Here is a 17,228-nt window from a genome sequence, read left to right as displayed (position 1 = left end):
CATACAGACATACATACATACATACATACATACATACATACAGTACATACAGTACATACATACAGTACATACATACATACACACATACATACATATATACAGTACATATATACATATATACACACATACATACATACATACACATATATATATATACATATATATATATATATATATATGTCCTCGTAGACCGCCTAGGTGCCCGTCTGGACCTCAGAAAGTTCCTGCATACTGTATTTAGCTGTCGCACTGTTGGTTTAGGAAGTAAGAAGGTTTATGTTGGTCTGCCAGTCATACCTGGACTTCTACTCATTTGAGAGGAGTTGCCAAAACAGACCATTTCTCAAACACACCGTTCTATAAATCACAGCCGCACAAGCCACACAGGTCTGACTGCTATTTTTTAACATGCTGTTTACTATAAATAGTTATTTTTCCTAATATTAGTAATATATATCATATGTAGCTAGTGTTATTTTGTAATGCTTAATATTTGAAACAACCCAATAAATTCATAAAACATAAATTAAGACTTAAGACATAAATTAAGTTTATTCTAAAATTATGGCCTGGTTTCACAGACAGGGCTTAGATTAAGCCATAATTAGGCCTTAGTTCAATCAGGGCATTTAAGTAGCCTTTTTATAAACATATAAAACATAAAAATAGTTTTTTTTAAATGGCACTGACATTTTAAGATTAGATTTTAGCTCAAACATGCATTTTAGTCTGGAACTAGGCGTAAGCCTTGTCTGTGAAACCGGAGGTAAGAGGTTATAATAAAAACTAAATATTCTTAAATTAGAAAACAAGACGAAAATGGCAATTAAGAAGAATTTTCTTAAGAATGCTTTGTGAATCCCCCTCAGACCAAGAGGTTTGCCTAATTAAATCTGAAATAAACAGGAACTGCTATCAGTCAGTAAACAAAAACACAAGATGTAAACTGTTGTGAATGTACACCTCTGGATCTGTGCCACGTCCAGTCTCCCATGACAAACATTCGTGCTGACCGAGGCCAGTCTGGAATGCAATTTATAGAGCCACGCCATAGGCTCAGACTCTGAAGTTACATCCAATCAAATCAGTGCAGTGCTAATCTCTCATATAATGTTCGAACAAGAGAATCCAGAATCATGCTAACTCACTAACGGCCAATCCTCTTAACTGCTGAACACCGTACATACGCACAAAAAACACGTTCAGTTACCAAGCTTAAATGGTACGCGAGTTATTTCTGTGCCACTAGCAGCACCAATTAGAAAGGAAAAAATTTCAAACACTTCTACTCTGCCATCTACCATTGTTTATCACAGTTTTTACACCTCTTTGGGAAATCATCCATTAAATGGCTTGTGGTCTTTGAATATTAAGTGGGGACCAAAAGGCAAGTAAAACTGTTATAAATTGGACAAAACTACGTAAGGTGAGAAAAGATCAAATGAAGTATTGGATTTAGCAATAAAGGAAGGCAGCTGGGGAGGCACTGACTTGGGACTTCATCTGGGCGGCCTTCTCAGGGTCCACGGCCAGGACGTGCTGGTAATGGCGGATGGTGTGCTGACGATCTTTATTCTCGGCACGCATGTACCTCTTCAGAGCCTGCAGGATACGGTGGGGCTGCGGAGACAGAGAGTGAGGAGATAAATTGACCACAAAGGAGAGAAAATAAAAGGCAGGGTGAGTCAGGTGGACGTCTCTTTATGAGTTGGCTGATCCGTGAATCAGCACTAGGATCAAAGAGCCGCAAGACAGAGAAATAACAAGAGGATTAGCAGAGATGCTGAAAACGCACCTGCTTGTGTGAGTCCGGTTCTGGCTCTCTTCGTGCAAATCATTTCAGGGGATTAAACATTACATAGGTGCCCAATTCAAATTAATATCTTAAGTAACTGAAGCCGCCCTCGCTGTTATGAGGTTTCAGCGGGATAATAGAGGACAGGTAATCTGCCACCATTAAATCACGCCGCACGGGGGAAAGACAACCATCGCCCATTAGAGACTTAAGCATGAGAAGTGTAATCTGGTCATTATGAGATGAGAACAATCCTTCAAGAAGCACTTATCTCTCAAAGTTCTTTGACTTACTCACAGAACTTGCAAAGACAAAAAATAATGCAATCCACACCTGATATTAACATGCATCTCCTTTTCGAAGAGTAATCGGTGGGTCAATGAGATGGATACTTTAAATACATTCACATGCAATTTATATATTCAATGACTCAAATACACTTGCTATGATCAACATATGTTTATAATTTCTGAATTAAAATTCATTGTGATATTTTTTGGCAGGTATAAAGTCAAGGTCAAAAATGTCAGGCTGAACTGTCCCGATATCAGGTTGAAGAAAAAAGCCTCATTAAAAGAATAAAATTTTTTTCCAAAGCCTAATTTCCATCTGTTCATCATATAAACTGATTGTGTCTCATCAGAAAATTTGGATTAAACTGTTCGATTCGTATGGATAGGTTTTACAATCTCTTTATTAACTTTTTGAAGCGTCAAAGTGCTCGTTGCGTTGCTGCCAATGGAGGGACGGAAAGCTCTCAGATTTCATCAAAAAGGTCTTCATTTGTTTTTCGAAGATGAACGAAAGTCTTACGGGTTTGGAATGACAAAGGCGAGTAATTAGTGAAAAAAATGTCCTTTATCCCTTTAATATCATTTGTAAACGGAGCAAAAGGTCATTGTTTGTTGTCTCACCCTGGGTGGATCAGCCTGCAGGGCGGCTAGGTAGTTCTCCAGTGCAAGACGGCGCCGATCGTTCAGCATTGCCTCTACCCGGGCAAGGTGAGTCTCCACCAGCTGCTGTTTCTCACTGGCTGCCTCCTCCTCCAGGGACTCCACCATAGCCTGGAAGTGCTGCAGAGAGAATAATAAAACCCCCATAAATAAACAGTCACATCTTGTACGAGATGTCCTCTGGCATGGAAGCTGAGGTTTACCTGGATCAGTGTCTGTCTCTCAGCTTTGGGCAGGTTCCTGGCCTGGCTCTCGGCCTCCTCCCACTCCTTCCTCACCTGATGGGAGCAACACATACAAAAAACTTGTGGCTCTGGTGACACAAATAAGGGCTGGACCTCAAGGGCCAAACAGAAACAACTCTATAACAGTTGGGAATGTCACATGGCAACTCTTATCAAAATGTAAATGTGACCTCTCACTCACCCTCTCCATGCGGTTGCGGTGTCTGATCTCGAGTTGCTCCTTGGCCTTCTGGAAACGACTGTGCTCTTTATCATCTGCTGGGGTCTCGAAGTACACATCCACATCATCTGTGGGTTGAGGAGTGGGCGGCACTGAGGAGAAGAAAGAGAGAGTTTGTAAATAGTGCGCATATAAGCCCTCTTCAAAACACTTGCTAGGCAGCATTTTTAGGCATCACAAGTACACTGCAGAAACGTAGGCTGTTGCTCATACCTACAAAACGTAAGGCAGGAATGCATGATTACATTGTGAAAATGGCAATCCTATAATGCACTGCGACAAGCTCAGAGAAAAGTTTCAGAGTTGAGGGAAATGTCTGTTAAAATGTACTTATTCAGTACTGAAAAGTATCCATAAACGTATTGTGAGTTTATTGCTGTAAGAAGCTTAGCTCAGCAACATCATACTTAATAGTACAACATTCCCATCCTTTTTATCCATAGGGAACTGATTTTGAACAATAACTTATAAATCTTTAAAGACAGACCTACTGTGAGCTACGAGGTTGTTCATCAATGTTATTACACGGCTCTGTGGAATACTTGATTCTGATTGGTCAATCGCGCCATCCGGCGGCATGTTATTCCCCGATAACAACCGCTAAAGACAGAAGACACAGACTCATCCGGGGAACTGAAGTCAGCTGCGCTATACGCTTGCTAGGAACGGTTTTTCTTCGTGGGAGTTTTGCGTTTGGTGAGCTAATGAAATATTAAAACTCAGTCAAATCAATATTTTGTGTAAAGTTATTTAATTATGTCATCTGGTATCGTGGACTAAATTTTGTGACTATTGTTTTGTACACGGTTTTAAAATCATACCCGTTTGTTATCTTATAATCCAACAGTTTCATCTCAAATCAATATTTCTTATCCCCATAATTATGTGTTAATATCCCCATTATTATGTGTCGAAATGCTGTGTAATAAGTGGTTAGACTGTATACCGTATCCCTTTAATGTCCGTCTAGTTTGAACTTGCTGCGCTAGCAACTGCTCTCTCCACGGGGGCTTTGCGTTTAAAGACCTAATAAAATATTATTTTGACTCAGATCAATATTTCGTGACTACTTATTTCCTTATGTGGCAAGAAGCGGGATAATGTACATCCAGCCGGTTGTTATCTCAGAATAAAACATAAGGATGATCAGGAAACATCACTATGAAAGATGCTTTCTTTACCGTTTTCTCATCACTATCATTTTTGTTGTGTTTATTTTTACTGAAAGGAAAGCGTGCAGCACATATTTACATATTCATCTATATGGGATGTTCGCTAACAGGACACCACTTCTCAAGTATTTCGAACTTCTTTTTACCCCCATTTTTTTTATATTATTTCCTATTTACTTATTCAATTTTATTTATTTTTTATTATCTGTCCTGTCACTGTCATTCTGTTTGTACAGTGAAAGCTTCTGTCACCAAAACAAATTCCCTAGTATGTGCAAACACACCTGGCAATAAAGCTCTTTCTGAGTCTGAGTCTGATTCTGAAAGCGAAGAACGAAAAAGAACTTCGCCATGAGTATATCGGGGCCTTTAGGGAGCTCACTATCTTTTGGAAAAGAGCTATAGAGACCAATTTTTTTTAAACACATTTACAGACAGAAACAGACAGATAGACAGATCAACAGATAGGTCCAAAGGAAGCAAAGGAGGAGCAGCCAACAAAAAGGAGACCACTAAGATCAAACCAGGGGAGAATAAGCTTCCCACAGAGAGCTATGACTCTGGAGATGGCTCTGTAATTCCCCTGATTCTGAGAGAACCAGACAGTCCTTCATTTCCCATTCCTTTCATCCTGTCCTCTGAAAAGCGCTCTTCTGACAGAACTGCTCCCCCTTAGCATTTATCTTAATAGTTACTGCACAACTCAGCACGCTATGATCAAGATATGAGCTAAAATCAGTTTTCCTTAGTATACAGATGACAAGACCGACTTGACTTCCCATAAGGCTGTGCACAAAAGGCAACATCAGACATGCATATTGATTAGAACAAGCAGTCTACAGCATCTATACTAGAGGACAGGAGAAACCTTGAATCATGAAGGTTACCATGATAAAAAAAGATCACATTAAATCCATCAGTTCATGTTGCCACAAGAACACATGGATGATGGTTTCTACTCCTACACAAATCAAATACAATGGCAGATTAGTAATAATAAAAAAAAAAACGAAAGCAAAGACGGCGTAATAATGGATGGGACACAGCACTGCACAAACAGAAATAACAGGAAAAAGAACATATTAGACTCAATTAGATCAGATTAACTGATTAACAGATTGGCCTCAAGTGATGTTTTGCTTTAACAAAATGCAACAAAAATATTAATCCTGAAAATTAATAATAAATAATAATAATTAAATCATGTAAAATAAATCGTTAATTAGCCTGTAAAGTGTTCACGGTTGTAAAGCAACACAGAAAATTGCATTGATATAGAACGTACAGTGAGCATTTATAATGACTGACTGCAGCTCATCCAATCAGAATTTTAAGTCTCAAACATTCGTTTTCAAAGGCTGCATTTAAAACAGTTTAAAGCAGGCTGTTTAGGTACACTAACACAGTGTTAGTATTGTGAGAGAAAGCAAGGAGAAGGAGCAGCGGAAGGGGACGGAGTCCTTGATGACGAGTGTGACTTACTCATACGTTTGCACACGGCCATGCAGTACTCCTCCGAGTCGAAATTGTTGCGGTTGCCGGCACAGCCTCCGTAGATGAAGCGCACACACTTCCTCTGCTGTATGTCGAAGTGCCAGCGAGGCTTAGAGGCGCGGCAGGGGCCGGTCTCCGCCTCCAGAGAACACACAGCTAACACAGGAGGGGAGGCGCAGTTAGAGCCTCCAGCCACCAGGGGCAGCAATCAGTAAAGCCCTTGCACTATAGAGCGCAACAGGGGGACACCGTGATTTTGCCGAGACAGACATGTTCCTAGATGCATATTTTGTTGATCCTGGAGCAACATTCCTGTCTGAAATTATTGTCCTAACCCTATCCCTAATCATAAACCTAACCGCACCGATAACTTCTGCCTAAAATCAGAGGGGAATGATGGGTGAATAACACTGATGTAGAAGCACCTAACCCTGGTTGTAAGCCTAAATTTGGCATCAACTGTAAACTTGTCCCTCAAATCTGATTGGTTGATTGGAATGTTGTTCCAGGATCAACAAAGATGTTGATATAGTGGCCGCACACTTTTTCAGCGGCCTTGGGTCCAGGAGTATTTTTACTTTTTACTTTCTCCATAGATAACTATTCCGATAACTACAATACCAATGGCCAATAACGTTCTGTTTATTATCAGCTGACTGCAGTTATGACTCAGTTATGTTAAATGCTCAAGCTCTTTGAAGTCATGTGGATTCTGATTGGCTGTCAATGTTTTTATTATTCATCAGCTGGCAAAAATGATATTGTTCGTCAGTGTTGTTATACTGGTATAGCAATATAACTTTGTTAGCATTGTTATAGCTGTGGTGTGGACTTCGCTTTCTTAAATAACTAGAATAATTATTAAAACTTTATATTTATATTTTTATAAACTTGCATGAACAGCCCTTTAGTATAAAATCAACTAACTTCACTGCAAAATATTCAGTTACATACAAATGTATAACAAGTTTGAGAGCGTAGGGAAATTCAATTGATTACATGTTTCATGACCAGTGGGCACTGCTGACCCCTACCATAATTTTGTTTCCATGGTAACAGCGACTTCTCTGATTGGTGCATTCATCAGGATTCTGAGTAATGTCATTCAGGTTATAGCATGCAGATTAAAAAAAGTTTGTGTCTGACGTGTGGCTTTAACAGTGTAATATATCTTTATATATTGCAAGCTTTAAACATTATTGTTAAAAATAAGTCTTTATGGAGAAAACAAATTAGATTTTTTACTTCTGGAACCCGACTGTTGCGCTATATAGGGTGTACAGACAATGGCAAACAATAAAGTGTATAATTAACTTCAGATATAACGTAAAAAAAAATAAAAAAATAACTGTAAGCCTCTATAGTGAACAGGACCAGAGATATGCATCAAATGAGCTGCTGTAATTGGACGCATTGTGGCAGTCAGGAAATAAATAAAGGAAACCGAGTGTTACCGACCTTCCACTTCCTGCAGAGTTTTGTCATCATCCTGGCTCTCTGGGACCACAGCTTTCTCTTTCTTCTCATCCTTTTCCTCACTGTCTCGGTCCTCCTCTTCATCCTCGTACACGTAGTGGTAGTCCTCCTCATCTCCGTCATCCTCCTGCTCCTCCTCTTCTTCAGCGGGGTCCTCCTGAGTGTCCGGCTCGTTGGCAACAGGCTCGCTAAAAATGAGATAAAAAGACAATGAACATGATTGAGTGAACGTTAAATCTTTTTTGGTCTTTTTGCATTTTAATTTTTTTTTTTAAATAGAAGCAGCACCAGAAACAACGTCCTACTCATCATTTGAAATAGTATAGCTGCCAAAACAACCTTTTAAATTGAAGCTCTTTAAACTGGCCATATGTTTTTATGAGCAACTTGAATATTTTTCACAATTTAGGCCGTGATCCACTGGAAATTCATGCAGGTTTGGAAAGAACTGAGAGTGAGTAAATGACAGGGTTATTATTGTTCACTTAAACCATAAAAAAAAAAAAAAAAAAAAAACACTTTCATTACTTAAAATAAAAAAATAAAAAGAATATTATCTGGAAAAAAGAAAAGAAAAAAGATTAAGACTTGTTTTATTTCAGCTAGTTGCCAAGGAAACATTTCTCATTTCCATTTAGTGCTGAAAGCACTTAAATAACCAAAACTGTTAACACTTTACAATAAGGTCTCATTTAGTAACATTAATTAATGCATTAACAAACATAAGTTAATAATGAGCAAAACATTTTGATAGCGTTTATTATTCTTTGTTAATGTTAGTTAATAAAAAAAGTGCATGTTCATGTTAGTTCTCAGAACATCAACTAATGTTAACATACAACTTTTTACTAATAAATGCTGTAGAAGTATTGCTAATTTTTAATTCAACTTAACTAATGTAGTTAACTAATTTTAATAAATGAAACCTTATTGTAAAGTGTTAGCCTAAAACTAAATAAACAAAACATATATGTATACACATTTTTAATAATTAAATCTTTTTTTTATGTAAATAATACAAAAACACAAACAATTGCTAAACCTTTAAAATGAAAGTGCCTCTATTATACGTAGAAGTGTCACGCAGTGGGATTCGAAATACAATTTATTTAGGCGGTTCAGAGTCAATTCTTTCTTTTAGGAGACATTAACTTATCGTGCACTTTCGACTTAACTTTGCAGAACGTTTACATTCACAAACAGCTATATTACACACTGAAAAATGAAAAAAAAATGCATACATACAGTAAAAATGTTCTATCCACAGAAAAATCTGGAAAAAAGTATGAGGAGGCATGACAAAGAACTGACAGAAGCACAGTGTGATGAGAGGGAAGGAGAACATAGGAAACAGAGGGAGGGGAGGAGAACAGGTTGGAAGTTTTATGATTTATGGAAGTGAATCAAACAGCTGTCAGAGGTCAAAGGCATGGCACTCGAAAATATCCAGATGGTCAACCTAATTTATCCCACACAAACGCACACACGGCGTATGCTGTCACACATACAATTTTTCAGCTACTACTTCTCAAACGATAAGACACGACAGGTCACAGACATACTGATACATCATCCTTTGATAAGTGTGCCAGGGGGGTTTGCTCTGAGGCGCTCAGAGAGGCTGTGCCTGTTTCAGAAATTTGGATACGTAAATAACTGACAAAAGAAAAGTGATGTTTTGTGAATGAGCCGGTGTTTAACACCAATCTTAAATTGGACCTCCGCGCATGAGACTTTGTTTAATGATGATTTGTTGGCGCTGATAGCCTCGTGGGCAGCGCCGACATATAGCGCCGTTGCTCGGGCCACCCGAATTCGAACAGAAGTATTATAATACTGTTTTCTTGTTGATAGTGCAAGGTAAATTGTGATAAATAAAAGGTAAATTAATATTCTTTAACTCAGAAACCACAAACTAACATTGGACTAAGAAACCAAACTTGAGAAGTTTTGAGAAGGACCACATGCATGTCAACTAACACCACATTACCTCTCTTCTACTACTTCATCATCTTCATCTTCATCCTCATCCTCATTGACTGGCTCCTCCACCTCCTCATTCTCATCATCTTCATCCTCATCATCAAGCTCTTTTGAGGGTGAAGCAGGAGGTACGGGCTCCTCGGGACGAGTAGACGGGCAGCAGACGTATTCAGTGCCGTGGAACTTATCGATGCCACAGGGAAGCAGCATGCCGTAGCTGTGCAGGACCATGTTTCCCTTAGAACAGGCCTAGATAGAGAGAGACAGAGAGAGTCAAGAAATCCGATTTAATTAGAGCAAATGTGGTTTGAAAGGCCAGTCTGCTGTGTAAGAACAGCCCGAAGAAATTCAGCAGATCTCTTAAATGTCTGTCCCGGGATCAGTGGAGTCAGCGCACGGAGATGCTTTCAGAATGCACACACAGAGAATGAAAGACGGCAGCTTGGAGTGATTTACAGTATGAAAAGACTGAACTGACCACGTACACACTGAGGCTAAATGTGGTTCTGTACACCAAGTTTACAGCATTCTGCATCCAAATTCATTCGCGAAGAAGATAGTGAAGACAATATCTATCTGCGATGGTCAAAAACTCATGTTGACAGCTGTGAGATGCCTAAACATTGCTATAGTTTTCACAAGGAGTTTTGCTATACAGTTTATAAAGACTGTCTTATTATTTGCACGCGAGAACGACAAGATCCCCAAAGTGAAGCTGATGTCAGATTTATTCAGTTGTTATGAATCTTATCTTTTGGTTTCACCCATCAAAAAAAAAAAATCTAAGTTAAAAAGGAAAAAATAATAAATAAAATGAGACAAAGTGCATTTCATTTGCAAAGTATTTATTCTCAAGATTATTCTCAAAATGTTCTGTATGGCCCTTTGATTTCAGCAATGTGGAAAACATGGATGGAATCTTGGAATCCAGTCATGAAAATGGAATTTATAGTATAACGCGGAATGTCATGGAATTTGGTAAATTTTGGATGAATAAATCAAAAGTAGGGCTGAAAAATAAACAGATCATGATATGGACAAGTGTTTGTGAATATAAAAGAGTGAAAAGTCTGCTATTTAAATATGAATTCTGCATGTTCTGCGTGTCTGTGTGAATGAATGCAGCACTTTTGTCTACTGTTAGTTAAGTTTTATGAATTCAATTGATTAGACGTGTTTTGATTATCCAAAATTTATTAAACCATTAACATGGAATGGAATAAAAAAAATTTAAACAATTTAGGAAAAAAATCTAACTAATTTCATAAGACCCTAAAAATATTTTTTTGTTTGTTAAAACTTTAATAAATTGTTACATTTATTATCCTGAATTTGATTATAAATTTCAGGATTTCAATTAATTAGACAAGTTATTGATAACTAAATTTACTTAAACCATTAAAACAGAATTCAGAAAATTTGACTGGGCCCTAGTTTTGTCACTGTGACCAAAAGTTGAGAGTTGTAGCAACAACATCCAACGACCACTGAAAATTTCAGTGAGGCGATTGTAACTGTGCTTTCAGCAATTCAATTTACCGAATTTACCGGCTCCTTCCGCGTCTTAAATATTTCTTACGCATGTCGAATCTCATTGGTCCCAAAGCTAACTTCAAAAAGCTTTATGTCAACTTTCAAACATGTTCATTGCCAACAATTCTGTTGCTTTGCATAGCATCTTCGCGTTTATTGTGGACAGACACATATCTTGTTGAGTACATGTATTATGTGATTATGTCTGTGGAGCTGGAAATGATGTCTTACCTCTTTGGCCACACCGTGCCACTGCTGATGACTCACGCACATGTCCATACGCTCCTTGTGGAAGAATTTACATTTGTCTGGCACCAGGAGGACATCACTCACGAATTCCCCTACTGAAAACATAAAAACACACAGCACGCAGATTATTGGCAAGGCTGAGGCTTTAACATCATGCAGCTGGTACAACGCAAACAGAAAACAGAATTGCAAATTCGGGACAGCAAATAACAACACAGCTCAATAATTCATCAACACATGGTCTTTTGCATTCTATAATGAGCATTTTACAACTAGGGCAAGTGGCATCTGAACAGACATCTGGTCAGTACCAAAAGACAGAACAAAGATCTGGTGTGCACATGCATCCACAGCAGAGATTGCAGAGCAAATAGCAGCAGGAAGTCTCGCCGCGTTCTTTAAAGAGAACGGTGTAATTCTTGCTCATATCAAGTTTAACATTCCTGGGGAGTGTGAACACTGTGTTGCTTCTGATTGTTCGAGCGATGTGACATATTAATACTGGCTCAACCAATGGTGTGAGTTTTGGGTGGGACTACCTATTTCTCTGAACAATGTCAGATTGAGGGTGCAGAAAAACTAACACTGTATATGTAATTAACATGCATGTAGAAATTAGTGCTGCGTGTTTAAGTGGGACAAATCTAATTGCGATTATTCTAATAAAAACTGCTATTGAGATTTAAAATGTGAGAGAAAAAAAATCCAGAGTTATCTGTGCTTGTTTGCAGGGTTGCATAATTTAAACAATTTACCATCAAACTTTTATTTTTGTGGAAAACCACCAGGAGTCCTTAAATCTTCTCATTATGGGAAGATGATTGGTGCATGTTGAGCTCCCAAACACACGTTGAAGCGACCCAAACTCAGAGCAGACGCAGAGATGGAGTTCATGTGTAGCAGCATTTACTGTGAACCGAGGAGCTCTGAGACCCTAAAAACACCAGATCATGAGCTGCTCACGTGTAAAAGAACACAGTCCGGCGCTTCACTCTGAAACTCGCAGCGCATATATTTATTTCATTAAATTGCAGCCTTTGTGATTTGATAAATCGCACTAGGCTATATAACAATTTTGGTTTTATTTCAATGAACCGTGCAGCCCTAGCAGGAATGCACAGAAATTTTGGGCAGTGAAAGAGAAAATAGGCGAAAATCTTAGAATTGCTCATCTCAATTGAGTTTGTCAATATTACAATAATCAACACAAGCCGCATTTTCATTACCCTTTAAATTTCACAAATTGAAATTGCGAATTGAAAATACGGCCAATGGAAACGCGTCTATTTCGCAAAACCTCCCATTTAATCGCAAAAACGTTTTTTTACGCTCGCATGAGGTGGTTTTTCGGGCAATTCGAAAAATAAATATTTCGCAAAACTGCAATGGAAACAGTTTTTGCGCATTTGCAGGTCGCCTGACGTAGATGACGCAGTGTGAGTTCTTTATTAAATTCATAAAAGACAAAATAATTACAGGAACACTGGTTTCCACTGGATAAACCTCAAAGAAATGCCACAACCAAGACCTCGAAGCAGAAATGAGGGAGAAACACCCAAATCTGTAATGGAAACACACCTACTGACTGACACATGAGAAACTACACTTAAAGTTTATTATTTTACAGTCTTAGTTTTGATTTTTTAAATTGAATTAACCCATATGTTATTGTATAATCCCATCAAATGAAGACAGTTAGTAAAAATCACTTATGACAAATCGGTCCTGAATTTTTTGATGTAAGATATTTTTCAATCTTATTTTGATTCTTTAGGATAGATTTTTTGGAAATCAATTTGCACTAAACAAGAGTTAATATATAAATTAAACAGGAAAGGGAGCGTGTGAGCAAGTGAGTGACAGCTGAGGAGCTCAGATGCCATCAGACAGGCCAGCATGGGATTGTGTGCCATATGCAGGAGAGTTATTACAGAGCTGATTTCAGGACAGCTGGGAGGCCAATCCAACCTCTGAGCCTGAACGACAGAGAGAGAGAGAGACTGAATCGTTTAATGACCAGAAGTCTGTTCACAATAGAAGAGGATTGTGACTGTCCACAAACTGCTCATTTAGCCTTTACCACAAAACAGGCCTAGGGCCAAATCAGCCTGAAACCAGAGAGCAGAGGAAGTGCGGACAGGAGAGAAAGAAAATGGCCAGTGTTTTGGAAAATGAGAGGGTTTGGAGGAAAGAACTGGAAATAGAAGAGAACACAGTTGTTCAAACCAAAGCCTCTCCACACTGTATATAAAACTCAAACATGCAAAAAATCATCCCATCGGCCCTCAGGGGCCGAATCGACTAAAGTCCTTACATAACTGAAAACAGCATCTTACTCACATTAACCTAATTATCAAGCTCTGCTCTGCGTTTAAATACCTGCTCTTGCCATTGAGACCTGTAGAGGTTTGTTACAGATTCAAAACAACAAGCTGTCGATCATCACAGAACATAACTTCCTTTCCAATGTCCCTTGCGCATAAGGTATACTGGCTTTAAGTGTAATGACAGGAGTCTGTTAGAACAGATGAGGTAATCACAGTAGTCTCATGCTAGCACATCCACAGTATGTGGTTATGTATTCAAAAGCACACTTTATGCCTTGTCTAATAGGTTTCCATTGTAAGTGCGTTATTGTAAACGATTTCTGCTTGTTTTTACAAGCTGCGGGGTGAGTCAAAAAAAATTCTGTGGCAATTGACAGCATGTCACAGATGCCGTCGATAAAGCTCAACTTGTATTGAACCCGGAATGTTCACAACACAATCTGCTCTGCTGAAAAACCGTGTGGGTGATTCAGGAATTACATTATTTTTTTTACAGCTGCAGTAGAAAAAGCAGAAAATAAGTCCTGACAGCGTTGGTAGGGCTGCTCGACTGCAATAAACGAGGTATCGCATTGATATCATGTGAAGAGCGAGGCAGTGAGGCGGAGAAGCGCAGCATTCTGCCTCTACAACTACACACATAAAACTACCAGAGAGGAAATGGGAAACACACATTTTTACAAAATACTATTCATACATATATATATATATATATATACACACACACACATTATGTGTGTGTGTGTGTGTGTGTGTGTGTGTGTGTGTGTGTGTGTGTGTGTGTGTGTGTGTGTGTGTGTGTGTGTGTGTATATATAAAAAAGAGTCGAATCTAACACAAAAGTTTATATATATATATATATATATATATAAACTTTTGTGTTAGATTCGATTCTTTTTTATAGCCCTAGTAATTATAGATGTATTATATTGCATACATATTATATTGCATATATTGTGCATGTTTTTTTATTTTTGCTGTAGACAACAATACATTGTTGACCTCACTATATTTGAGATTTCAGCAAGTTCCATCCAGTAATTTCTGAAACAAACATATTGTTATCTGGCATGGTTTAAAATCTTATTGCGGAAAAAAACCTTTTGACTTTACTTTTTGGCATTTTGAATAAATGTGTCAAGAAGACCACGGATAAAAACTGCTCTTTCTATACTGCACATTTTGGCATATTCAAAAAAAACTGATCCGTTTATGCTCCATGGACAAAATAACAGCATTCTAGTTTGGAACAATGATGATGAACAACAACAAAAAATGTCATTGTTGGATAAACAATTCCTTTGAAATCATAATTTCATTTATTTGGGTCAGACTAAAAAAAAAAAGAGTGATTGATGAAAAGAATATGAAACAAAAGCTTTCAAATGCCTAAAAGCAGGACGGCACGTGGAATGACTCATTTGTGCGCCCATGTAATCCCATGATTTTCCATTTTATACTCAACAACTGTGCATAAATTTGACTAAACTGCAGGCTCACGACATGATCAAAAAGCTCTTAGATGATCCAACAAAGGCTGGAAAAGAAGCGTATTATAGTTGATAAGAAAGAGACAAAGGGAGAAAAAAAAAATGCCATAAAGAGGACCGACACAAAAGGATTGAGGCCAGCTGCTTTCAACTTCATAGTTTATAGCCCAGTTTCTCTGCTCTGTCCCAGACCCACATCAAAGATTTATGACTATTACACATTAAATGCAGTATTATCTCTCTAAAAACGATTTCCCCGTCTTCTTTCCATTTTATCTCCAGTTGTATCGACTAGACGCTTCGGCCAGGATGGAATCTGCCCGCATTTGTGCCTGAGAAACACTAGCATCAAATGAACCAGTTTAACCTTCAGAGAGCTGAACACTGCTGATGTTTCTGTGGAGCTGTTGATGTAGCACAATCCTCCCTGCTAAAGAGCTGTTTATCTCAGCACTACCTTGTATTTGTATCATTCAGGACTATTAAGGCTAAAGAGTGAAACGCTCAGCAACTAAACAAACCCGAACAAAATACTGGAAAACGTCTGCTGACTGCCCATTAGGAGTTAACCTCGGCTGAAATGAATCAATCCAGTGCTTGAAATTGAAGAGCTAATGGTCAAAACATGAGCTCTGCTCTCAGTCGAACAGAACGGCTCTGAAAACTCTTGAAATTTCGCTCATATATACCTCATTATCTTTTTTTTGAGGAAACAAACTAAAAAGATCAAGGAAACACAGACTAAAAAAAACTTTAAAAGGATAGTTCACCCAAACTCAGTCATCATTTACTCACACATGTCATTCCAAACCCAGAAGCGTTTGTTCATCTTCGTAGCACAAATGAAGATATTTTTAATGAAACCTGAGATTTCTGTCCCATCCACCAAAATATTGATGCTTCAAAAAGTTTATAAAGACATTGTAAAACATGAAACATGACCGCTTTACCATGATTGATGTGCGTTGATCAATGTTTCTTTCAGATTTCATTAAAATATAATTTGTCTTTTGAAGTCTTATGGATTTAGAACGACATGAGGGTGAGAAAATAACAATGTTTTGGTTGAACCAGGCTATCCCTTTAAAGTAGTTTACAATCTTCTGTCATTCCAAACCAATAAGACTTTTGTCAAACATAAAAAGAGAATTTTTGAATAATGCTCACGCTGCTCTTTTCCATACGATACCTCTTACACTTTAACTTCAACGCAAATGGATTTGAGAACAGCGAAATCCAATGGTCATTTTGGTTTCACTAATATCAAAGCTGCCACTACGTGTCTTTCCACGCTAAAGGGCCGTACACACCGGGACGAATATCGGCGCGCGTTATTCGCCAGCGTTTTTCAACGCGTTTTTTGTGTTCACACCCAAGCGATTTCCGCTGACGATGAGCCGAGTGAACATGCAAATTCATTCCCTGACATTAGATGGTGCTCTTATTGTAAAACAGAAATACCCCGCTGTCGCGTTTGTCATATAGTTCTTTATGTTCCGACACCAAGGAGACCAGCAGCTCTACATTCATCTTGCCTTGCATCTTCCTCGTCTTATTTCTTCCCGGCAGTGTAGAACTTGGCGTATATCTTCTTCGCCGTTACGTATGTGTGCTCGGCAAGACCGTTTTGTGTTTGAGCGCCCCCAAGTTGTGTTTTACTGTAACTTCAGAAGCTCCAGACATGTGAGCAAAAGCGCCAATCTCATTGGTCGGATAGTTTTTGACACGGTGCGTCAAACCAAAAAAACGAACCCGAGGCAAAAAAAAAAAAAAAAAAAAGCCACTTTTACGCGTGCCGTTTTTTGCGTCGGTGCGCACACTCACATTGGCGCCCTTTGTTTAGTCACGAGGCGTTAAACGTCGGCGAATATCGCGCGCGAAATTCGTCCCGGTGTGAACAGGCCTTTAGTTTGAAAATGTGCATGTGATTATGAGATATACTGGGAGAGTTGAACATTATCAGTCACTCAGACAACGCTATCGAATGGCTTTGAAAACTGTCAATTTTGAAGACTGTCAATTTTGAATTTGAAGATTATCAATTTTCTAATATAGTGCAGAAATTACAGGGACTACTTATACATAGTTCTTTTAAAACTTGGATTCCCTGACTACTATATGCTTCCACTGTATAGAAAACAGTGGTATGAACATTTTGCGAAATACTTTCTTACATTATACAAGTTTGAAATGACATGAGGGTGAGTACACTTTAGTTTTGGGTCCAATTCTCACTAATAACTAGTTGCTTGTTAGCATGCATGTTACTAGGATATTGTCTGTTTATTAGT

General features: G+C 38.3%; 1 protein-coding gene across 4 annotated transcripts in view; it reads right to left on the bottom strand.

The window, feature by feature from the left end:
- aplp2 (amyloid beta (A4) precursor-like protein 2) overlaps positions 1-17,228 on the bottom strand; it is an 82,232-nt gene that overhangs the window by 18,998 nt on the left and 46,006 nt on the right. For 2 of the 4 annotated variants that reach the window (XM_084409860.1, XM_084409861.1), the window contains exons 4-11: positions 11,103-11,215; positions 9,346-9,587; positions 7,338-7,543; positions 5,868-6,035; positions 3,175-3,305; positions 2,952-3,026; positions 2,710-2,868; positions 1,492-1,620 (exon numbers count right to left, since the gene is read on the bottom strand). In XM_084409860.1, the coding sequence (XP_084265986.1) occupies positions 1,492-1,620; positions 2,710-2,868; positions 2,952-3,026; positions 3,175-3,305; positions 5,868-6,035; positions 7,338-7,543; positions 9,346-9,587; positions 11,103-11,215 (1,223 nt within the window). The remainder of the gene's footprint in view (positions 1-1,491; positions 1,621-2,709; positions 2,869-2,951; positions 3,027-3,174; positions 3,306-5,867; positions 6,036-7,337; positions 7,544-9,345; positions 9,588-11,102; positions 11,216-17,228) is intronic. The other 2 variants (XM_084409862.1, XM_084409863.1) reach the window with 1 other exon arrangement.

The sequence above is a fragment of the Rutilus rutilus genome, assembly GCF_951802725.1.
Source record: "Rutilus rutilus genome assembly, chromosome: 5".
Lineage (NCBI taxonomy): Eukaryota > Metazoa > Chordata > Actinopteri > Cypriniformes > Leuciscidae > Rutilus > Rutilus rutilus.
This window is presented reverse-complemented; position numbering and strand designations above follow the sequence as displayed.